This window comes from Pelodiscus sinensis, chromosome 25, assembly GCF_049634645.1.
Source record: "Pelodiscus sinensis isolate JC-2024 chromosome 25, ASM4963464v1, whole genome shotgun sequence".
Lineage (NCBI taxonomy): Eukaryota > Metazoa > Chordata > Testudines > Trionychidae > Pelodiscus > Pelodiscus sinensis.
This window is the reverse complement of record NC_134735.1, coordinates 2,791,544-2,816,415: the sequence shown is the minus strand read 5'-3', so window position 1 is coordinate 2,816,415 and position 24,872 is coordinate 2,791,544. Positions and strand designations below refer to the sequence as shown.

Genomic DNA, 24,872 nt, shown 5'->3' with positions numbered 1-24,872 from the left:
TGCACAGCTTACTGGTGTTAACTGGGTGTGAGAAGGATCTGTCCCCAATCTCCTGTAATAAAAGGGAAGAAACAGAGTGGGCATCCGTGTGGGATCTTCACTCCCCAAGTGGGTTGTATATAGAGACTTGATAGCCCAAAAAGACCCCTCTCTGTTGTGTTACCGTCTCTGATGACGTTCACGGCCTAACGAGTGAAAGACTCCAGATGCGCAAGGGGCGGAATCCATCCCCGTGAATCCGAATGCCCTTGTGCATCCCGAGACTTTTTTTTTTAAAACCATTCCACCGCGTTGATTAAGTTCCGGCTTCATTGTCACTATCGAATCTTCTCTCTGTTTCAGCCGACCGGATGAATCGGCTGCAGACGGCGCTCGCCAGCTCCCAGCAGTTCCAGCACATGTTTGACGAGCTCCGGACCTGGCTGGATGACAAACGGAGCCAGCAAGCCCAGAGCCGGCCTATTTCGGCTAAACTGGAGAGGCTGCAGGGTCAGCTCCAGGAGCAAGAAGAGTTCCAGAAGAGTCTCAACCAGCACAGCGGCTCCTACGAGATGATTGTGGCGGAGGGGGAGGCTCTGCTTCTCTCGGCTCAGCCGGGGCCGGAGAAGACTGCCCTGCAAAGCCAGCTGGTCAGCCTCAAAACACATTGGGAGGAGCTGAGCAGGGAGGCGGCCGACAGACACGCCCGGCTCAAGGGCTGTTTGCAGAAGGCCCAGAAGTACCAGCGGCACATGGAAGACCTCCTTCCGTGGGTAGAGGACTGCCGGGCAAAGATGTCCGAGTTGGAAGTAACTCTGGATCCGGTTCAGCTCGAGGCCACTCTGCTGAGGTCGAAAGCCCTGCTGGCTGACGTGGAGAAGCGCCGCTCCCTGCTGGAGCAGCTGAACGGGGCTGCCGACGCCTTGATCGAGGCGTGCCAGGCGGACGAGGACGAGGTGCGGGATGAGAAAGCTGGGGTCGATCAGAAGATGGACGTCATGACGGAGGAGCTGCAAGCCAAGACGGGGTCCCTTGAGGAGATGTCCCAGAGGCTCAAGGAGTTCCAGGAAAACTTTAAGACCATTGAGAAGCGCTTGGAAGGAGCAAAGCATCAGCTGGACATCTACGATGCCCTGGGACCCCAAGCCTGCAGCAGTAAGAACTTGGCAAAGTTGCGGGCTCAGCAGGAAACACTGCAGGCCCTGGAGCCGCAGGTGGATTATCTGAGGAACTTCACGCGAGGCCTGGTGGAGGACGCTCCAGAGGGGTCGGACTGTTCCCAGCTCTTACGGCAAGCGGAGGACTCCCAGGAGGACTTTAAAACAGTGAAACAAAAAGTGACCGAGTGCTGCACCCTGATGGAGACCAAGCTTGAAGGAATCAGCCAGTTTAATAACCACGTCCGGGAGATGTTCTCGCAGCTGGCAGATCTGGACGACGAACTCGATAGCATGGGGTCCGTCGGGCGAGACATCGACACTCTCCACTCGCAAGCCGAGGATGTTCGGACCTTCCTGGGCAGACTTCAGGTGTTGAAGTCGGACATTGAAGCCGCGGAGGCGGAGTGCAGGCAAATGCTGGAGGATGACGGAAGCCCGGACTTGCTGGGGCTGAAACGGGAACTGGAGACTCTCAACAAACAATGCAGCAAGCTGACGGAAAGGGGCAAAAATCGCCAGGAGCAGGTGGAGACGACGCTCTCCCGAGTCGAGGACTTTTACAACAAATTGAAGGAGCTGAATCACATGACGGCGGCGGCGGAGGAGAACGAGGCGCTGCAGTGGATTGCAGGGACGGAGGTGGAAACCATTAACCAGCAGTTGGCCGATTTCAAGGTGAGCGCGCCTGAGGCGGGGGGTTGTAAGTGGCATATGCTGGTTAAACGTTTAGCTGCGGTTTGACCCGGTCCCTTGTGCTGTGCAGCGGCAGTGTGTTCCTTGCCGAATTCTGATCACTTCCTCGCTAAAATGCTGCCAGACTGTCTGACGCAGCTGGTCGGTGCCATTTAGGAGTTGAGTATCTGGAAGGAAAAGTTTGATCACTCTTGCTGGACTCATGGCCAGATTTGAAAGGCCCTCGTCTTTCCCCACTGCCCGCTCTGCAGAATAGCCAAACATCTCTTGGCTCTTTCGCTTTGGTATTTTTCAAGGAATGCGTGTGTTGATTCCTCAACGTTGTTTCATGATTTCAGTATCTTCTGAGAGATCCATCTATATATCTGTTGAGTTGGGATGTCTGCCCAGCCCCAGCACTTCAGCTGTTGTTCAGGAACTTTGGACTCTGCTGTCTCTTCTTTTGGGGAGGAGGGGGTCCCAGAGGGGTCGCCGTGTTAGTCTGTAACTTAAAAAAAAAAAAAAAAAGAGAGAGAGTAGTCCTGTAGCACCTGAGAGGCTAACCAAATACGTATATATGGAGTACCACAAACTTTCGTGGGCAAAACCCACTTCCTCAGATGGGCTTGGATAAAATTACAGGTAGTGTTGAACTGTTACAGCTGGAGGTATGTGGCGTTCCCTTTGTCTCATCCATTTTTTGCTGTCGGGCTTTCACACTGCCAGCAGAGTAATGCTGGCGACTGTCCAGGTATGTGTGCAAAACTTTTAACTGAGCCCAAAGAGAGAAGGTGTTCAAGGTGTTTAATCTAATGACAGGCCAGGCTGTTACACTACATGAATTACACTCGGGCTGCTTAGAGAATCAGACAGTCTGAAATCACCATTACTGATGCACCTCACTGCTAGTGACTAGTTTCATTTACATCTTGCCACTCGGGAATGAGCCATAAAAGGGTGAGCCATTTAGGCCAGATCTACACTATAGGGGAAGGTCGAATCAAGATACGCAACTCCAGCCTCGTTAATTATGTAGCTGGAGTTGACGTATCTTAATTTGAGTTTCCCCACCATCCTCACAGTGGGAGGCTGACAGGAGCAAATGCTCCAGTTGGCTTCGCTTGCTCCTCGCAGGAGCAAGAGTACTGGCTGCCAATAGAGGCTCCCTTGGAGTTTGATTTGGTGAGTCTTAACTAGACCCGCTCAGTTGAACTCTGGAAGATGGATTGCGGCAGTGTGATCTCCCGCTGAGTGAAGACATGGCTTTACTTTTCATCATACAACTAATTGATCCCATTCAGACAGGCCTCTGTTACAGTATCACGGACGACCCTCTCAAAGCGTTAGGCCTCGTCCACATGGGAACGTTTTTCGGTATAACCTGAGGCGAGAGCTTAAATCAGTCTGGTGCTGCTGGTATAACCCTTATGTGGACACTGTTATTCCAGCTCAGAGGGGCTTTTTTGGCTTGTCACTTGAGAGAGGTTTAAGCTCCACCTAAGAGAGCCACTTGTAGCCTGGAATAGGAATGTCCAAAAGGAAGGTTCGACCCTGTAAAACGGTGCATATGGAACTGAGAAAACTTTCCTGCAGAGAAGGAAACCGAGCTCAAATGGAATGCCTTGTGATTCACCTGACAGGCATCGAGAGCCGGAAAGAGTTGGCAGCCGAACTTCATGTGGTTGTAAGAGGATATTTAGTTAGTTAGCGTCGGGCTGCATCTCAGTGACTTTGAAGACAGCCTTCCAAGACATCCAGAACCAAAGGTACTGCAACCGAAGGAGCCAGAGAAGCATCCTTCCAGGGAGTCCTTGCTTATTCCCAGAGTCCCTGGGATTCTCTTGGGCTGGGAGATCTGCTTGCAGAAGTTTCCTAGAGAAACGAACGTGGCAGGAATTATTTTAGTTTTCATCCATGTGCAAATTGAAAGAGAAGAAAGCTGGGGGAAGATAAAGGCTGGTGAAGAAATGATGATTACACAGAGGAAACTCTTCCTAGAAACAGCTGGCCTAAAGAACCAATGTGAGCAGCATCGATGTAACTAGGGATGTAAAATCCTGGTTAATCAGTTAACCGGTGAATTGATAGGGCGACCTAACATTTAACCAGTTAACTGACTAAGCAGGAACGGCAGGGAGATACCTCTAAGGAAGAAGAGGTGTCCCTCATGTCAGACTCGACACTGAATGATACGAACAGTGACCCTCTTGTGTCAGGCCACCCAGCACGCACCAGAGTGAGCGATGACACATCCTAGCTCCTCCATCCTTTGTGGGAATTGGAAAGAGAGGATCAGATTGTCCAGAGCCGGCTTTTAGGAAAATGGGCCATAAATTGTCTGTTCACATTGCAGCCTGGAGCGTCCTTCCTCCCTGGTGGCTTTTCCAAAACCTGGCTGGGGCTTCACGCCCTGCCCTGCCTGTGCTCCAGCCCGTGTGAACCGAGCAGGGAGAAATGAACCTGGAATCCTGCCCCGCAGCTGATCTCTACAGCAGCACAATCGAGCTGAGGTCACGAACATTCCCCTTTAGTGGGGGTGGGGGGCGTAGCCAAACTAGAAACTTCTCCAGCGCCAGCCGCTCTTTTGAAAGTCCCTGGCGTGCTGATGTTGTTGTGAGTGGGAGCCAGGCTTTGCAGGGTCCAGCTTTTGCTGAGCTCATGGGAAGCTGGAACAATGGAAGGAAAGATTCCGAGTGTGCCAGCCACCTTTGTGCTCTGGAGGGCCAGGGAAGGGCGGTCTCTTCGGGCCTCGTTCTCAAGCCTGAGGAACAATAGCTTGGTTCGTTTCCACGGGCCAGGCGTCTGGGTCCCGTGCTGAACGGCCGCGGGAGGCGCGCGGCAGACTGCTCTGCGCTCCCGCCTGCGGCTTTGCAGTGAGGTCACACGTCACTGCGCATCCCAGCAAGAGGAGAGCAGTGAATGGCTACGGGAGAGTCTCCTGAAGATCGTCACCGGGTGCCCAGGTGGAAGCCGGAAAAGCGTGTGCGCCGTTTTGGGAACCTTTTTTTCATACTTAAAAGGGGCTGCAGTCAGGCCTGCCAACTATAGGGACGGAGCCTGGAGCCCTGAGCCCTTTAAATTGCTGCGGGAGTGCCGGGTGGTGCGCTCTGGGTGGCTCTGAGGGTTGCACTAGGTCAGGGGTGGGAGGGGGGTATGGTCTGGGCAATGCTGAGGATTGCTTCCATTGGCCCCGCCCTTTCCACATGAGGTCCCGCCCCTTCTGTCTGAGGCCCCGCCCTTTCCAGGGAACGGAGCCGGCCCTCATGCCCCCACCTTGCCCAGGGGCCCGGTGTGGCTGTCGGTTCCCCTGGCTGCGATCTTTCAGTGGACGGTATCAAAACAGCCCCTCACCTTTTGGACTGGCGATCAGAGAGTTGTGCAGCATGGGAGCCAGAGGCAGCCTTTCGAATAATAAAGTCAGGGCTCCTCCTTGGGTCCCCGTGTGGAGAACACAGCCGATTGCTTGCAGGATCTGATTGCGGGAGCACCTAAGAACCACTTTTAGTGTCTCTCTCCAGAAGGCACAAGTGCAAGCCGACATGACGTCTTCATGCACTGATTTTATGGACGTGTATGTAAACGATATGCCTGTGGGCTCCAGGCAGATTGCCAGAGAGGTCCCAGTAAGGACAAGAGAGAGTGAAATCTGTGACTTTCAGGAGCCGCATAGACGTGATTCAGACAAAGGTTACCCCCAGGCGTTTTTTTTTCTCCCACAAATCCCCATCACACCTGCTCAAAAAGAGAACTAGCTGCAAAAAAACCCTTTTCATTGCTGCTTCCGAGCCCCCATGTTCCCGGTCCATTTTGTTCTCTCCCTTACCAGTTTCACGCCACAACAATCACAGGCACGGGAGTTAGGAGAGATGGCTCCGAAGGCAACACTTCTGGATTACTTGAGTCCAGTAAAGAAACTGAAATGCACTTGCCATCTCCAGTTCTGCCCCCCATTGCAGAAAGGGACGTGGGCGCATTGGAGAGAGTCCAGGAGAGGGCAGCATAAATGAGTAGGGGGCTGGAGCACATAACGTACGAGGCGAGGCAGAGGGATTGGGGCTTGTTTCGTCTGCAGCAGAGAAGAGTGAGGGGGGATTTGAGAGCAGCCTTCAACTCCCTGAAGGGGGGTTCCAGAGAGGCTGGAGAGAGGCTGTTCTCAGTAGGGACAGATGGCAGAACGAGGAGCAATGGTCTCAAGTTTCGGGGGGGAGGTCTAGGTTGGATATTAGGAAAAATTATTTCCGTAGGAGGGGGGGAAAGCCCTGGGCTGGGTTCCCTAGGGAGGGGGTGGGATCTCCATCCCTAGAGATTTTTATATGATGATTGAGATGGGATTGGTCCTGCTTTGGGCGGGGGGTTGGACTCGATGACCCCTGAGGTCTCTGCCAGCCCTGGGGTACTATGAAATCTTGGCCACCAGACTTGCTATTTACAAGAGCCGTGTTTTTGCTGGGCTGAGGGAGGGAGAGTGGAACTTTGAAGGCACCAAAGATCATCTGTGTGAGCGCGTCACAACTTCCCGAAGGATTCATGTCACCGGCATGCTTTGATGGCAGACATAGACACAGAGGGTACGTCTACACTACATGCCTCTGTCGGCAGAGGCATGTAGATTTGTTTATTCAGCAAAGGTAAATGAAGCCGCGATTTAAATGATCGCGGCTTCATTTACATTTACATGGCTGCCGCGCTGAGCCGACAAACAGCTGATCAGCTGTTTGTCGGCTCACCGCTAGTCTGGACGTTCCCCCTGTCGACATCAAAACCCTTTGTCGGCAGCCCCGGTAAACCTCATTCCACGAGGAATAACGGGGCTGCCGACAAAGGGCTTTGATGTCGACAGGGGGAACGTCCAGACTAGCGGTGAGCCGACAAACAGCTGATCAGCTGTTTGTCGGCTCAGCGCGGCAGTCATGTAAATGTAAATGAAGCCGCGATCATTTAAATCACGGTTTCATTTACCTTTGCCTACAACCCTAATCTACATGCCTCTGCCGACAGAGGCATGTAGTCTAGACACAGCCAGACAGGCCTTTGTCCTTTTGAAGAAGAAAGTGGAGACCCGGGTATGTCTGCGCTGGGCTGGAGAGGGGATTTCCAGCGTGAAGGAGCATTAGCTCTGACCAAGCCGACACCCTAACGTTTGACGCGTAGCACGATGGCAGAACGGGCTAGCCACCCGTGCACATAGCTAGTGTTTCAGATGGGATGGCTCACGGGGCAGCTAGGCGGTCGGGCCACTGCAGCTACGCTCTGGGGCTAGGTCTCTAGCTCAATCAGACACGGCCCAGGTATGGAAAATTGCACCTTCCCCTCAGGGAAGACGCACTCTTAGTTGTGTCTTCAAGTCTGTGGTGTGGAATGAGTCTGTGATCCTGTGGACGCAGTGGATTCGTCTGGAATCTCGTTAGAGCGACAGCACGTCTAAGGCATGTGAGAGCCATGGACGTTTGGGGCCTTGCTGGAAAGGACAGCCCTCAGCCCTGACAGGTTTGAACACGGCACTAGGAACACAGAGGGCGTGAGTCTACCTTAGAGCCAGGCAGACTTGCTTGGCAAAGGTTGTAAAAGCACGAATCACCCACCAGCAGCCCGTCTGTCAAGTCCGCTTTCTTCATTCAGAAGAGACTTTGCTACCTGTTAATATCTTCTCTGCATTCCCGTTCCACCAGAGTGACGCGGAAGGGCAGGACAGTTGACAAAGAAACATTCACCAACGGCAGCTGCTCACAGTTTTTGGCATTTTCTCATCTCTCGCTGCTGTCAGCTCCGTTTCCTCAGGCGAACCGTTCCTCAGTATTAATGCTAATGATTGAACTCAAACGAGCCCCAGTTAAAATATCAATATGCAGAATAGCTATGCCAGCTAAGTGGTAACAAGCCATTCCCAGCTTGCTTACTGGAGATGCAGGACACGTCCTCTTCCCACCGAAAAACTAGGAACGAGATGAATGTGCTAAGGATCCAAGAAGCTGAAAGCTGCATTATTTGAAGCAAAAGAGACTAGTCGTTACTGAAAAAATGCAAATGAAGGTACATAAGACCTATGTTGTGCGGTGGTGTCTGCGAGCTCCAGTCTTGGGCCGGAATCCCATTGTGCTAGGCACTGTACAAAAATGGAACAAAAAGATGACCCCAGCCTTCAGAATCCCTCTTTAAAATAGTTTCCTAAAAGAGAAATGAGCCTCCAGTTCTATCTAAGCCAGAAGCTCTGCCTGCTCTATCACATGATGTCTCTTGCTTACATACATTTACGGGCACGCCTACGCAGGAGGGTGAAAGTCGAATTAAGCTACATGACTTCAGCTATGGCAATTGCGCTGTGTACACAGCAGGAAATCGAAGGAAGAACACACTTCCTTTATCTTCCCTTACTCCTCGTGAAATGAGGGTTACAGGAGTCAGAGTAAGAAGTCCTCCAGCTCGACATTATTTCAAAATAATGGCTTGGAGTGTAGACGCGCTCTTTGTTATTTTGGAATAATGTCAGTTGTTCTGAAATAACACTGCTGTGTAGACGTACCCTTTGAGGCTTCCCTAGTAGTTAGAGCTGGGAACTGTATGCGGGGTGACCTGGTTCCTGGGTTTGGTTCTGTCATTTAGCTCATTGTATGATCTTGGTCAAGTCCCATAATCTCTCTTCTCTCTAATTTCCTCGCCTGCGCAACAGAAAAGTACTTGATGACATTTTGTAAAGCACTTTGATGGCTTTGCGCAAAAGGTGCTGCATAAATAAAACGTCTTTTCTCCTTTCTACAAAACGATGTTGTTGTTACTGCTATTTATTTGTGTTCTCCTAACTCGCCCAGTCACCCTTCCCTTGGCCTTTCCTAAACATTTCCGTGTTTTTGCCTAATGAGAGACTTGTATTTCCTTCTCGAAGAAAAGATTAGATGAAAATTTAGGCAGATGAGCTTCTTTTTCAAAGTTGCCCAGAGGAGTCTTAAAAATAATGCCTGGAAAAGTCTGAAGACCTGAATTATTCTGATGGGTAACTGAGAGAAAGCGCCTGAATTGATTAATTGAATAGAGACTAAAGTGATGGCCTTAGTATTCAAGTCAAATGGCTGTTTGTTCAGCTGGCTTCAAGAGAGGCATAGGTGGATACCGAGACTGAAATCCAGCTAATACAACAGACTGAAGCAAGGGAACCACCTGAAAATAAACAAAAAAACCACAGAGTTAACACGTGTTACTGTTGAAACATCTTCCTGTTCTCCGTTCTAAGTGCAGTGAGTATGAGGACCTGCTACTCCCAGTGTATGCTTTTGCCCAACGTCTTGGAAAATTCCCGGAAGAATAACGAAGACCCGCTTCCCGGCCAGGTTCTGCTTTGTTCCAAAAGCCAGCCCTTTACTCATGCGCTTTTGTGTGCCCAAGAATTGAAATTCCTGATGGATACTTCACGTGTTGGGAAAAGTCCTGTACTAGTTGCTGCTAATTTTCCCGTCTCACCCACGAGGCCGAAGGTCTCCAGCGCTGGGGTGGGCAACCTGCCACGTGTGGCCCGTCAGGGTTCTACGTGGGGCCCATGCGACATTTTATTTACCATTTCCCATGCACGGGGTTACCAGATTACACTGGTTTCTGTCTGCGTATTTTTTTTCCTGACGGTGTGACCCTCTTGTGAAGCAAGAGCCCGTGAAGGGAGGTGCGGGCGGATTGCACCCAGCACTGGCTGTGAGAGCCGGGTGCTCCCCCTCCCTCCCGTCAAAGCGCTGCTGCGGGGCGGTCGGCACCCCCCGCACATTCTACGTACACAAGCCCAGTGAGCAAAACTACCCTGTCCTGGGAGACTGTCTTGGTGAGCCGAAGGGCCCCTCATGCGGCCTCCTCACTCGCCTCGCTTGCCCATGGCTGGTCTAGATTGATCCACCGCTGGTTGAATGCGATTGGGCAGCGTGTCAGCAGCCTGAGACAAAGGATTCAGGACAGAGAATTCCTTCGTGGCAAACTATGTCCTTGGAGGCCAAACTGGTTGGGCCCCGGCCTCCAGGAGGACACGTTAAAGATGGGCCTCGCCTCAGGGAGGCAGCAGGTCTCTGTGTCTTCCGAGGAGTTGTCGTTGATCCTTCTGCCAGAGAAATTGGCTCGGGGAAGGGGCTGAAATATCTCTGCTACAGGATGATTTAAACTTACTGACCGAATGAATCAGTGACTTCAAGCCAGCAGCGGCCAAGGGCTTTTCACCTCTTCATCCCCCTCCTCTCTTCGTTGCGGAAAAGCTAGAAGATTTTCCCGGTGCTGCTCGGGTCCTTAGCTCAGTTAATTTTGTTTTCTTGGTTTAAATCATTGCTTAAACAGTCTGCGGGCTGCCCCGGGGAGAGAGGACAGCCCCAGCCCCCTCTCACCGCAGCAACTTGGGGCTAGGCGAGACGCGCCTCTCCATGGCCGCTGCAGCCCCAGCGGGCTCAGCCGGGGGAAGGGGGCATGTCCCCCAGCTGGGGCAGGTCCAAGTTCATCTGCCCCCTGCGCTCCCCTGACAGAGGGAGGAAGGCAGCAAACTGGGCACTTAGCCTTCACTCCCTGGCAAAGGGGAACAGCCAGCAAAGTCCCGTATAAAAAGACACCTGGGGGGTGGGTAGCTTTGACACGGGGCTGTCCTGGGTTGGGGGGGGGGGGAGTCATCCAGCCTTTTTCAACTGCAATCCTCTATGCACAGGAGGGTGGGGAGAACATAAGAACGGCCGTACTGGGTCAGACCAAAGGTCCATCTAGCCCAGGCTCCCCATGGACAGAGGCTGCTCTGGACGAGAGCAGCTCCTGTCCGCAGCAGACCCCCTGCGGGCCTGGAGCAGCCCCCTGCCCAGAGCAGGCAGGGACCAGACTGGCTAACCAGAAACCAGCAAGCATCATCTAGTTAGTCTGATGCTTACCAATTAACCGGTTAACCTTCCACATCCCTAACAAACAGTGGTGCTGTTGACAGTATCACAGAGTCAGTCAGTCACCCAAACAGTTGAGAGAACACCAACATGGGTCTATTTCTTAGCCCGGTGCTTGGTGCCGTGGGCCAGTTTCTCAGTCTGTGGTGTGTGAGCCACAACCGAGTGCTGTGGAGATTGGATGACAGCGTAGTCGTGGGGGAAGGTGGCCTCCCTAGAGCTTGTTGAGTTTTAGATGTGGGATGGGAGGTCTTCGGTTGAGGACCACTGCCCGAGACGATGCTGTGTCACAGGGAGAGGAGACCGTGCGAGCCAAGGTTGGATGTTGGGTTTTGGCACTCGAAGGAGTTAACATTTACTATAGCTCCAAGCCATGTCAACACAACAGGGCTTGTGCTGGCCCAGCCCCTAGCTGTAAGCTGGACTGCTGCCGGTATAGCTACATCACCTCAGAGAATAGAGGCCTCAGGCGTCATCGGGTCCAGCCCCCTGCCCAAAGCAGGACCAACCCCGACTCAACCATCCCAGCCAGGGCTGTGTCAAGCCGGGACTTAAATCTCTAGGGCTGGAGATTCCACCCCCTCCCTAGGGAACCCAGCCCAGGGCTTCCCCACCCGCCTAGGGAAACTGTTTTTCCTGATGTCCAACCTAGGAGCACTGCGACGTGAGCCCATTGCTCCTCATTCTGCCATCTGCCACCACTGAAAACAGCCTCTCTCCATCCTCTTTGGAACCCCCCTTCAAGTAGCTGAAGGCTACGGCCAAATCCCCCCTCACTCTGCTCTTCTGCAGGCTAAATAAGCCCAAATCCCTCAGCCTCGCCTCATAAGTCACATGCCCCAGCCCCCCACTGATTTTTGCTGCCCTCCACTGGACCCTCTCCAATGCATCCACATCCTTTCTGTAGTGGGGGGGCCCAGAACTGGACACAATCCTCCAGTATGTGGCCTCTCCAGCGCTGAATAAAGGGGACTAATCACTTTCTAGATCTGCAGGCAATGCTTCTCCTAATGCTCCCCAGTCTGCCATTCGCCGCCTTGGCTACCAGGGCCCCCGTTGACTCTTATCCAGCTTCTCATCCACTGTCATCCCCAGGTCCTTTTCTTTCCCTCCCCACTGTGCCAACAGAAGCATTGGGGGGTTTGTCAGCTGTGCCTGGGGGAGGGTTCCCCACACTCCTACTCCATGTAGCTTTGCTGACAAAACTTTATTGGGTGCCTGAAAGCTGCAGGTGCAAGTCACAAGGCTGTTTCTAGATTCCTAGCGCCCGTACTGCCCGGGGCGTTTTGGACGAATAAGCGCAGCGCAGCAGCCCGACTCCAGAAAGGAAGCTCGCTGTGTCTCTCTAGCCAGAACGCTTGTCACTGCCAACATGGAAATGGAGGGACGGGGGACTGCACCAACGTGGTTTCAGGTGTGTGTGAACGCAAAGGGGAGCCCTGCTTGAAAAGGGGGAGGAAAAACCATTTCAGTGTCCGTGAACAAAGTGAAGGGGACTAGGTGAGCGGAGTTGATCGACTGTGAGTCCCTGTCAGTAACCCTGTACAGTAGCTGCCCCCCTTCGGCATTAGGGGCAGGATCTGCTCTCAGTTCTTTGTGCTGGTTTTAGCACCCTGGAAAGGAAAATCTACACCCCTTTGTGGATTGCAGGCCTGAACCTGAGAGCAGAACTTAGCTAGATAAGGAGTCATGCTATGTCTGCCATGTGCTGTGCGTGTTGTTCCGAGTTCGCGTGCTACCCGCCATGCTCCGCACATGGACGTGCTGCTGGTGTTTGCAGACTCCGTCTCCAGGTCTCAACCCCAGAGCCTCTTTCAGTGCGAGGAGCTGAGCTGTTCCGGCGCTGGGTCAGGCCGCAGGAGCCCGCGCGTAGCTTTGGAGTCCGGCTGTAGTGTGCCCGGCTGGGTGCTGGCTTTGGGATGTGGGTGGGTGGGGGGAGGTAAACTTCCTGTGTGAACGTCCCATCAGACTGCGGGATCTTTAATGGAACGGGGAGGGGACAGTCTGTCTCCTGTTCTCTCGCAGTCCAGCTGGGGGTATTTTTAACCCTTCTGTGACCCCAAAGGAATGTGGCTCCTTCCAGGCGTGTTTCTCTGAGCAGCTGGGCAGGGATGGGGCGTGGGGGGGGGGGGGCATGCCTTCTCCTCGTTGAACGCTTTCCAGACCGACTTAAAGTATTGCTGGCTAGTATTTTGAGCACCAGCAACACAAGCAAAAATGCCTCCTCTTTCACAGCTGTTAAACCCTCTTAAAGGCACAATGTCCCCATGGAGGGGGAGTGATGCTAGATGTGGGGCGGGGGAGGGAAAACTAGGAAGAAAGCCCAGATCGCCTTCCTGCAATGCTTGTTGTAGACTTCAGAACGAAAGGTAAGAGCGGATGGTTACGCATCTAGGGGGAGGAAGAGCAGCCTTGTTTGAGGTGAGCTGATCGGAGCGCCCCAGCGCTTGTGTCCTGCTGATGTGGTAATCTGAGCGTGTTGGAAACAGATCTGCTTGCAGAGAGATCTGCTGCTCGAACCCGTGGGGTGGTCAGCGCCCTCATGCTCCACCAGAGGAGGAGCAAAGGGGGACTCCGCCCCCTAACGATACCAGGCTTGCGGTGGTTCATCTAAACACAACCGAATCGCGGTGACCTTGGCCTGTCGGGAAAGGCAGGGAAGCGTTTTTTGGCCTCTCTTGTGCAGAGCGTCACATGGACGTGAAAGCTGAGAGTGGAGTAAATTGAACAGGAAGCCGCTGAGAGATGCAGTCGCGTCCTGTGGAGGCGGTTTTGTCGTAATTGGCGTGTGGGTTCAGTAATAAAGCGAGTCCCTTTTGGGAGCCAGCCTGGGTCAGGGTTCCACACCCTCCCACTCACACATGCGCGAGCCAGGACTCAGCTGTCCTGTTCTGGGAACCGCTGCCGCGGGAATGGCTCCATTTCAAAGGAATAGTCCTCCCTTGGTTGTGTTGATATTTGAAATGCTCTGCCTCCATAGTGCGTCCAGGGGATGCTAAAAATACCAGCGTCCCCTCCTCCCAGGAATGCTGGGTTCTCGCAGAAGGGCGAGGTTTGTCTAAAACGGGCAGACTCGAAAAGGAAGGTCGTGGGCCTGGCTTGTCTGGAGGGTTGATTGGATTCTCCCTTGGGCTGGGCAGGTGCGTGGAGAGGTGTGAGATGGAGCGTGTGTGCACGGTCGAGCCATCTGTGCCTCAGTTCTCCCACCAGACTTCTGGGATGAGCGCAAGGTTCAGTGAACAGTAGTAGCTCTTGGGGCAGGGAACGGCAAGTGCCCATGTGGCAGAGTGGCTGGTGACAGTGGATTCATTCACTTAAAAAGCTTGTCCCACTCTTCGGCCTCGTTAAAAGGAGGCGAATGGCCTTCGTTTCTCCCTTTGTCGGAAAGCGTGCGTCTGACATGCCGTCCATATTTCTCAAGGTGCTTCGAGCTCTCCAAAGGGTTGTCTAGTTCGGGGACAGCGAAGTGGCCGCTGCTCCGCGCTTAGTCTGTAAAATGGGACACTTCATTGCTGTCTGGCCAGTTTTCCACCGGCCCCTGCCAGGCCGCTCCTGCGGCGACAATCAATCAGCTGTTTTGCTTGGGCGGCTTCCTGCAGGGCGTGTTTTGGAATGGCATCGGCCCCGTCAGCAGCTGGGAGCCGCGAGTTGTTTATAGTGCAGAGGTCCCCGTGTTGTTTTATCAGACAGACTAAATCTCTGTTCTGCCCTGCATGCTGCGTGTGCACTTTGCAACAAAGGGAGTCCCTGTGAGCAGGGCAGGAGATGCTGGTGGGAACTGGGCGGCAGCTGGCTACAGAAGTGGCATTTGGCAAGGTGGCATTCAAAACAAGCCCCAGCCTTGAAGACCCACCAGTCCAGCAGGTGCATTCGACTGGGAACCTGCCATCTTCAATAGGAGGTTTATTCTTATGCCTGTGCCAGGCTGCGTCTTCTACCGCCTGTGGGTGGAAGATTGATAGTGCATTGTGGGAGCGCCGGGGCTCACCGGGCTCACACACAGAAGCACCAGGTTTGGCACCTTAGTCCAGGGGGTTCAATCTTTTTTTCCCCGTGATCCTGTTGAAAAAAATCATTGAGGCTCCAACCCAACATAGTTTGACCGGAGTGTGGGCTCCAGGGTGGGAGCTTTGGGGTGCAGGAGGGGGCTCTGGATTTGGGGGGGGTCAGGACTGGGGTAAGAGGGGCTGACCTCGAGCGGTTCCCGGTCAGTGGGGGGGCTAAGGCAGCTTCCTGCCTCTCTTGGCACCGCAGACCCTGCTGCCCCCAGAAGCAGCCGGCAGCAGGTTCCCAGCCCACGGGAGTGCGGAGCTAGTGCCCAGGGCAGGGGCAGTGCATGGAGCTCTGTGCACTCCCCCCCCCCACGCCTGTTGCCAGCTGCTTCTGGGGCGCAGCACAGTCTGTGATGCCAGGACTGGCAGGGAGCTGCCTCAGCACCCCCACTGCTCACCCGATCCCCTGCAGCACCGACACGCAGCGCCCGACATCTCACCCCCAGTCCTGCCTCGCGCCCTGTTGTTTAAAAACCACCGCCTTAGACTGTGCACAGCTGGGTTAATCACGGCTACACTGGGGGCTGTAGGCTTTATCTCGTTAAACGAAGAATAAATAGTTCTCATGGAACTTGCAGATGCCTGTTGGCAACGCAGAGGCTGCATGCTCGAGGGGATGGACTTTCTAGCAGCGGTGCTTCAGTGGGACCCCGTGTTATCAAGGAAGCCAGCTCTTCTGATCTGAAGACTGGGACTGTTTGCTGGCTGGGGCCCGACATGAGATCAGTGTGAACTCAGCTGTAAGCCAAGTGGCTAAAAGTGCAATCCCTATGACACAGTGGGCCAGGACTGTCCCCCACCGTTCTTTGTCTAGCGCGTGCTCCGAGCCTCGGGTTTCACCGCACTGTGCAACCACCCTTGCAACACTGACACCGCCCTTTCCAAGATTTGGGGGAACCAGGGATTCAGGAAGGAGCCTGTGTTCTCGGCTGCGGTTCTGCAGGCGAAGGGCCCGGTTTCTTGCTGCTGGATGAAGCCCATCCATCAGGGGACTGGATCAGACCCGGAAAAAGAAAAATCGTTTCAAAACAACAGTCTCCACGTTTTCCAGGCAGAAGCTTTGGGAAGTGTGCACAAGCCTGGGGGAGACCTGCGTTTGGTCTCCCTGCTTTGTCGTCTGCCCTGTCCTCTCTGACCCTGTATCGCTCCTTCCGGTCCTGGTGGCTTTATTGAGAATGCTGCTCCCCCACCCCATCTCCCATGCAGCCCCATCACTGCAGTGTCTTACCTGTTTTCACAGTCTGTGACATACGTGTCCCCCCACCAGCCCCGAGGGGCAGGGCAGGGCTGTTTTCCCACTTGCCCATGTGGGAAACTGAGGCACGGAGAAGGCAGGTAACATGCATCAGGGGACGTGATCCAAGTTTCCCGAGTGCCAAGCTAGTTCCCTGACTGCGGGGCCATCCCCCGTCCATTGGCTCGTTCCTTTCCCTCAGCTAGTCCGGTCAGCACCTGACATATGCATGGGGAGCCAGGCAGGGCACCGAGGAACGCTCGCGTACCGGCACAAGGCGTGTGCTCTGGACTGCGCGCCGCTCCCCGCTGCGGCCAGGCAGTGAGTGAATGAAAGGGACCAGCCAGCACAGGAAAGGGCCTGACGAGGGAAAGGGGACAGGAGTAGGGCTGTGAAGGACTCGTCAACTATCTGATGAGCAAATGCTTATTGGATAGTCGACTAGTTGCTTCCTCCCCCACATGCAGCCTCTGAGACGGAGGCAGCAAAGGCGGGGGGGGAGAAGAGGGGGGTACTTCAAAGCGGCAGCGCCGCACAGAGCCCAGGGTCAGCCGGTCTGCTGCTTTGAATGCTGCAGGGAGCCCCGCGTTAGGCTCCTCGCGGCATTTTAAAGCGGCAGCGCCATGTGGAGCCGGGGAGTCCTCAGCTGACCCCGGGTTCCGTGGGGCGCTGCCGCTTTGAAACGCTGCCACTGTGTTCCAAAAAGGCAGCGCCACACGGAGCCCGGGGCCAGCGGGGGAGTCCCCAGCTGACCCCGGGCTTCGGCGCGTTCGCCTTTGAAGGGCTGTTGCTACACTTCAAAGGCAGAGGTGCCCTATCCACTAATCGAATAGTCGATGCAAAAACGCATCGACTATTCGATGAGTCAGTTACCCGATTCTTAACAGCCGTAGACAGGAGGGAACTAGCAGGCGGAGATGGAAGAGGTAACAGGAGTCCGATAAAAGAGCAGAGGAGAAGTTCTCGGATGTACTCCGGGCTCATTGGCTGAGAGGATTCCAAGCCGACAGGTGGCCAGTCGGGGTTAGAGCTAGCCGGTGACACAAGGCACTCTGTGTTTCCAGCTTCTCAATGACAGTAAACGACCGCCCGTAGCTATTCAATGCCTTCCTAACATTACCTTCTGCAGATGCAATTTCGGTGGTTGCCAGAGGGACGTGATGCATTTGTAAATAGGGCAGGTGTGACCCCGGCAATGGGGAATGGGCGGGCAGGTGCCCCGAGGCCGTCATGGTCTGGAAATGCAGCCCGGGTTAGAAAGGCGGGAGAACCGCAAACCTGCTGTCCCACATGCAGGTGCTGCCACTTGGGACGTGTCTCTTGGCAACCTCCCCCCTTTTTTTTAAACAGATTTGTCTCGGTAAACTTGAAGCCACTCTCAGAATAATTTTAGCAGAGGCCTTCTGTTAGTAGGAAATGTACATGACTGTAGCCCGGTCGACGTACATGGTGCTTCACCAGGGTGTTGAGAGCGCCCCCCAATGTAATCCTAAAGACGAGACCCAGCGCCGAGCAACGCGGGTCCGGGAAATTGGCGAGAGGGCTCAACAGGCAGGAAAAAAGCCGAAATTCAGATACGGGGCTGGCTGCCCGGGTACCTTGACAGCCCCTCGTTCCCCTTGGGTGCTCCCCGAAGTCGGCCATGATATAAATAATTAAAACAAGACTGGCCTCGGAGGGAGTGGAGAGGAAACGGGAACGGTTGGTGGGACGGGAGTGTGAGAGATTCATCCAAACCGGGGACAAAAGTAGCAAAGAGGCAACGGGGAGAATTGTCCTGAGCGAAGGAGAGAGGAGAAGATGGGCAGAGATGTCCGTGGCCGCTTTGTTTCCAAGGGTCGTGACGGGAGGGACAGGACATGCCGCGAAGCATTCTGAATAAAGCAAACCTGGAACAAAAAGTCTTTGCTCCTGGGCGCTGGCCTTGCTGTGCATCAGCGCCCCGCCCAGTCCTACCCAGAGCTGGCCTGACTTTGCCTAGGGCTTGGGAATGTCCCATTGGGATTTTTCACGGGGAGCAGCTAAGCTACCCCACTTGGGTCGTCCCTGGAGGACTGGGTTATGGAAGGGAGACTTGGCCTCTCATTCCTCTCTAGGAATTCCCGAGTAGCCTTATTCCTTGTTCACCGGCTGCCTGGAAACTCATTTTGTAATGGGCTAATGAGGCAGGTCAAAGCAGATTTGCTCATTAAACCTATATCCCATTTCAGGGTTCCTCCCCAGGCCATCCCTGTGGCCTGTTCCTTGCAAACCAGGCCGTGGGTCCCTGCGAGCCGTGCAATAAACGCCCCCTTGGGAGCGCTCGGACAGAGCTCGGAAGCTCTATCAGACATTTATTTCAGTAACGGAGATTGCTGCTGGCAGGCCTCCATGCTCCCGAGCCATCGAGAGAAATCCGAAAGGGCAAAAATTCCGACCGAGTCCCGTGGGCTCCGTCTCGTCATGCCGCAGAGCAAATATCAAATTGGGGCAGGGCCGTCTCCGCTAGGAGCTGTTGCAGGGCTCCCCAGGACTCTGACTCCAGGGGCTGCTCCAAGCGGCATGGTGCTCAGCAACCTGTCTAGCCTGCCTTTTTGGAGTCTTTTCCTAGTAAGTGTGATTAGAACTTGAGTGCCGGATGATTTCTGAATCCAACCCTCACCGACAGCCCCGCACCGGGGGTTTGTAGGCAGCCTCCTCCTTTAAAACCCAACTGATTCTTTTTTTTGAAGGGTTTTAGAGATGGGGGATGTGACGGAGGATAATTGACCTGCTCTCCGCACGTGACTTGGTGAGGAAATGGGAAAAGAATTTCTGGCTCTGAAGCTGGTAGCGCCACATCCAGATCATGCTTTAGAATGGAACAAAAACCCTCCGCACCCCCAGCCTGGATTCCTGGAATTCCTCCTGCTGAAGGGGCCCGAAAGCATTTCATGGTCCCACTCAGGGTTTGAACAGTGAAGGTGGGGCAGGGACGGGAAAGGAGGTTTATTGACCAAACTTTGTGGTTTCAGCTGCGTTGAATTATTAAAGTAAACCAAGGACCTGCTCTCTGCTGTCAAATCGGGGATTGTGCGTTGAGCCAGAGATGGGTCTTGGAATGTGAGAGAGAGAAATTACTGGCAGGCCGAGCTGGGTTCAAGATGTGAGCCAACCATCTTCGTCCCTGCGGGTCCGTGTCCGAGGGTTGATATTTCTGAGTGAAAGGTGCCGCCTAGGATAGAGTTTGCTACTTTAAAGGTCTCAGGTGATTCATTCAGTTTTCCAGCTACGTTCATTTTAGTAGAGTGTCTGTCTGTATCTGGCTCAGACATGGTTTGGCTGTCCCGTCTCCTTTCCCCTCCTCTCAGAATGATACTTGGACCTATTTTATTCCTGGGAATAACTCTTCTGCCCCCCCCCCCCCACACACACACACACAAAGGTTTCTGTCAGCTCTACCTCACTCAGCTGGACAGTGTAGGAAATATAACATGTTTTTGGTGTTCATCAATATGGAAAACTTACCCTTTGCAAAATAGTAATTTTCTATTACTAATTATCTATTTCTATTACTAATTATCTTACCCATTACAAAGATAGCTTCCCCAATTATCACCCCTAATATCATTATCTCATAGACACTAACCTCCCCCAAGCCCCCACTCTGTTCTAAAATCTGATTTGTCAATTTTATGTGTGTTCGCTTTTTTTTGATTGTATCCCTTTGGTATATATGGTTGTGCCAATTTTCTTCCACAATTTGATCTGAGGAAGTGGGTCTGGCCCACGAAAGCTCATCACCTAATAAGCCATCTTGTTAGTCTTTAAAGTGCTACATTGTCCTGTCTTTTGCCTTTGCAAACTGTGTGTGCATTTTTCAGAATGAAAACCAAGGTCTTAAGGGTGGTTTTGTAGGATGGTTTTTGCAGGTGATGTGCGTTGTCATTTCGCTTGTGCACGAAGGATTCTGTATAGGATTTTGCTTGTGAGAGGAGGCAAGTATTAGACACGTGGGTCTGCTGGAAAACGGGGGTGGCACTTGGTCAGTCAATATGGGAAGATGGAGGGAGCCCTGATGGTCATTGGTTGGACACCCGAGTTCCATTTGCAGCTCTGCCGCAGGCTGCCTCTTTGACTTCGGGCCAGGTTGGTTTTCACGGGACACTTGCAGCTCCGTCCGATCGGGGGGAGAAATCGTGGCACTTTTGGCTTCGGTGTCTCATCTGTGAAATGGGGATTGCTCCCCGGGGCCTCGTGAGTACGTGAATGTTTGTGAACATCGGTGTAAGCAGCAGAGATGCTGAGTAGGGATGCGAATGTTTAACCCGCGTCCGGTCTGGAGAGTGGCAACCTGAGGTGTGACCCCAAGCTGGGGCAGTGAGGGGTGTGAATGCGGGAGGGGAGGGGGGACTCAGCTTAGCATCCTCACCCTAAAAATAATTCCAGCACCACTGTTTGTGCAGGCCCGATACCATGGTGATGGGTGTAAGTAAGCAGATGGCAATAGACCTCTATCAAATATAATTTAGTAGCATTGTGCGTCTCCCTCCCCCCTCGTTAGTATCGCCGTGTTCTAATTTCTAGGCCGTTTTGTCAGGCCGTGGCTGGGATGTGGGATGTTGCCTAGAGCTGTGCTGAAGCTTTTTCTGAGCCCTCCTGTTTTCTCTCAGAGCCTGCCATGTCTCCTAGCAGCACCTCAGTGAGTCACAGGCAGCTTGCCTCCCTCTTCCAGCCCCCCCCCGGGGTGGGGGGGCTTTTAACATGTGCTCCATGGCATTGAAAATGAACCTAAGAACCCAGGAGTGTGTGGCCAAGGGCCAGGTGCAGGTTGTGGAGCAGCGGGTCCTCAGAGCCAGGAGGCTCAAGGAAAGGGGGGGAAGGTACGCCCTGTTACGGGACGATTTGGGTTGGGCTGAAGCAGCCAAGGCACGTTACTGACAAACTTCAGATCTGTTTGAAATGCTGGCGGGTCGCGCCGGGAGGGGACGGCGGTTGGAGGGTAGCGTGCCACCGCGCCTCTAAGTCTGAAGTTCAAGGGCCTCACCCCTGCTCCCGGGGAAGCAGGTAGCCTGGTGAGCACAAGGCAGATGTCCTGAGATTTATTTCTTTCTTTTTAAACTGTAGGCCAGTAACCAGAAAGTCGATTCCATGGCGTTTGGCCCAGGTGGCCCTGCAGCCACAGAGGCTAAATTGCAAGGTTCCCCAGTGACACCTGGCAGTAAACGCTCTGGGCAGTGTGGGGGAGCAGCCAGTGCCCCCCGGCCTCTTCTGCGAAATCCCAGCCAGCCCTTAACCCCAGCTTTGGGGAGAGATGGCACTGAGCTGTGGATACAGCCCTGGGGGGGGGGGGGGGGAGTGCGCGACAGGGCGCTCGGCCCACGGCGCCCCTCCCCTGGCACTGGAGAGGGTGACACTGCCTAGTGGCTCCCCTCACCTCGGTCCCTGCGGCATCGCCTGCGGTGGCCTCCCTTGCTTGCGGGGTGGGCGGAGACGGCCAGGGACGGTGCAGCCAGGAAGCGCGGTGGGAATGGCTGCCCCGGGGGATGTGCAGGAACCTGCAGCCCCGCATGTACCCCCCGATTCCTGGCTCGGGGCTGGGCTTTCGTGGCAGTCACGACAGGGTAGGAAGAAACCCCCCCCCCTCTCCCGGGGCAGGGTCGGGGCAGCCGGCGGGCGCGTTGCGCGCGGAGCTGGGCTGCCAAGGGGCGGGGGGGTACCGGAGCCACGCCGCGGGCAGAGACAGGGCGTTGCTTCTCTTTGTCGGGGGATTTGCACTGTGCCCCCTCCCCCCGAGAGGAGGAGCTACCCGAGACAAGGCCGGGGAAGGGAAGAGCCTGGTATTCCCCCCGCCCCCCTCCCCGGCGGGAGCCGGCGCTAAACCCGCCGCGCCGTTTCTGCCCCGTGTTCCCCCCCCTTCCCGTGCGCCCCGAGGAGCGGAGACTGGCGGCCGCCGCTTCAGCCCCGCGGGAGCTGGGTTTGGCCTCCCGCTAGCGACCGGGCCGCGTTTCTTCCTTCTCCGGGAGGCGCAAGGGCCAGTCCTGCTCTGGGCCCGTGGCGCGCCGGGGGGCCACCTCTCCATGCGCGCTGCGCGCCGCGGCCACCTCTCCATGCGCGCCGCGGCCACCCTCCTCCCCGCCCCGCCCCGCCTTGTCTCCCGGCCCCTGCCCGTCTCTTCGCCCCTCCCCGCGGCCCCGCCTTCTCTTCCCTTCTCCCGGTCCGTCCTTCCCACCCGCCTGGTCTCCGCCCTCCCCCCCCAGCCACCCCCTCCCCCCGCGCTGGAGTTGGCAGCTCGGCGGTAGCCGCCTCGCTCTTGCAGCCCCGTCTCCAGCACCCCGCGCCGGGGAGCTACAGCTCGGCGCCCGGAGCCGGTTCCGAGCGGGGGGGAAATGGATCCCCAGGCCCCGTGAATCCGCCAGGCCGGAGGGAGCGCGGGGGCCGCCGGCGAGCCCCGGCCCTTCCAGCGCAGCCTTTTGTTCCCCCGGCCCGAAGTTTGTGCGCCCAGGCCCGTGACAGCGGCAGCCCCAGCGCTGGGCACGGCGGCGGGAGGAGGCGAGCGGCGGCTGCTTGACATGCATCCCACGGAGCGGCGGCTCGGAGCAGCAGCTTGGGCCGGGGACTCGCCGAGGGGGAGGCGGGGCGCTTTCCGCTCGCAGCCCGGCCGCCGCCGCACCAGCCGGAGCTGAGCCACACAAAAGGCGAGAAGGGGCGGAAAGGAAACTAACTTCCTGCAGACTTGTCCGCGGCCACCTGCCGTCGCGGGGGAGAGAGTCGCGCCCGGGACACTGGAGGGATTGTGCGGTTCTTGCAGCATGGCCCAAGCCAGAGGAGCCTCTCCGGCAGCCCAGAGACGGCTGGAAAAGCAGCGGGCGGCTGTCGGCAGGACCTGGGACAGTTAGTCCCCTGGCTTCTCTTCCAGGAGAGGAACCCCCGAATATTCCTCCTTGGCTCTCTGCTACTTGGAGATCTTAGCTGCTCCCCCAGCCCACCCCCTGCTCCTTGCTGGTGCCTTTTAAAGCCACGGGTTTTTTTTTAAAGCTGCTGCCCATGAAGGAATCTACCGTGTATGTTTCACCGGGAAGCTGGGGGGTGTGGGCCATTCTTCCTTGGCTCAGATAGTTATGGCTTGATGGGCCCTGTGGGGTAGGAGGATCAGCAATGCCAGCATGCTCGGGAGACAGGAAGACCCGGGGTTTGCCCCTGCATGAAGAACTTCCTGTGTTTAAACGGGCAGGAATATCCGCTCGCAAGCTCAGTTCAAATGAAAACACTGGAGTTGTGGAGGGAGAGGCTAATTCAGACCAGCTGGACTTTCCGGGAGGAGAGCTGGGAAGAGGAGGAGAAGGATTTGTAGGAGCTGGGGTGACAATACATGAAACCACTGGAGCTGCTTTGCCTTTGTTGTTAAAGAAGGGCACGCTCCGTATAAATTAGCAGCTTCAAACTCATCTGCAGCTTCTGTTGGAAATAATGACGGGGAGTATTTATTGAATAGAAGCTGTCATCCTCGGCTGGTTTTTGCTGACAGTCGCAAGGAGAAAGGAACCTTACCTTAAAAGCAGCCCTGGAAGGAATTATTTGGCTGATGATTTTTTTTTTAAAGAGATGCTCCGTGTATCCGCTTGGTTCCACCGGGATTCCTGGAGGGGCTATGGAATGTAACTGAGTTGGAAGCTTTACTACCATGGAAATTCGCTCCGGCGTGGATTGCCATTTGACTTCTGTGGAATACAAATTCCGGTGTCCGAGCCGTTTTTAGGATTACAGTCTAAAACCTGAGTGGGGTTGTCGCGGACGCAGAATGCATTTCTTTTTGGGGTGGCTGGCAAGTGAATGAGGTGGTGTCTTCCTGAATTGGGGAAGTATGGGTAAGCCACTAAGCAGGCCAGACTGTTTACGGCAGAATCCCACTTGCTTGGGGAAAGGTGAGGAAGAGGATGGGTATATAGAGGACTGCTATGTCCCCCAGCGGTCCATATATGACACAATGAGAATAAATGAACAAATTGATCAGGGGTCTAAACTTAATCAGCCTTCCAAAAGCACCATAGACAAGATGGAGGCTGGAACCATCTCCAGCAATGGGACTATAGGCGCAGCCAATGTCTTTGAATCAAGGGCACCAGACAGTAAAAAGTTAGACGAACGAGTCATTTTTGACGCGCTGAAACTCAGCAGCGACGTCACGAAGTCAGCACCCGCTCCCCCGCGGAGAAGGCCAAACCCGGAAAGGAAAGAGAATGTGAACAGGAGGTCGTGGAAATCTTTTATGCCACCCAATTTCCCTGAGTTTGCAGAAAGGGTTGAGGCCTCCTTGAGTGAGGTCTCCGAAGCAGGGGCCTCCACTTCCTCTTTACAAGAGAAGCGGGAGTCGAGCGCCGGGTTGGGGGAGAGCTCTGGGCAGGCCCGTGATGGAGAAGCGATGTCAGAAGCGCTCACTTTGGAACACGTCCCCAAGTCGTCTGGCCTTCCAGAAGCCCAAGAGGCAAGGCCGCTCAGCGAGGACGGCTACGACTGTTTCCAGGATGAATGCCAACCCCTTCTGAAACCGGAAGATGCCCCTGCCAGGTCCGTGGTTCTCCCCCGGGACCGGAAACCCTCAAGTGCCACGTGGCCAAGAGCAAGAAGAAACATTATCAAGGGAAGCCTGAGTAGTGGGCATCGCGACGCCTTGGAAGCCGCCCTGGCAGACTGCACTGTGGAAACCGTGCCGCTGTCTCCCTGCCTGAGTGAAGAGCTGTTGGATCCGGGAATGAATATCCTCATCACCCCCAGCCTGCGAGAAAAAACGGAGTCCGAGCTGCGATTCGAAGAGGATGAGAGATGGATAATGATGGAGGCTGAGGAGGAGTGGGAGGCGGAGATGCTGTCAGAGGGAGGAAAGACAGTTCTCTTGACAGATGAGAAAAGGAACTGTTGCTTGGCAGATATTTCT

The 24,872-nt window shown here is 54.8% G+C and overlaps 1 protein-coding gene across 25 annotated transcripts in view; it reads left to right on the top strand.

Annotated features, from left to right (window-relative positions):
- MACF1 (microtubule actin crosslinking factor 1) overlaps positions 1-24,872 on the top strand; it is a 301,070-nt gene that overhangs the window by 197,434 nt on the left and 78,764 nt on the right. For all 25 annotated transcript variants that reach the window (XM_075908729.1, XM_075908727.1, XM_075908730.1 and 22 more), the window contains one exon: positions 343-1,814. In XM_075908729.1, the coding sequence (XP_075764844.1) occupies positions 343-1,814 (1,472 nt within the window). The remainder of the gene's footprint in view (positions 1-342; positions 1,815-24,872) is intronic.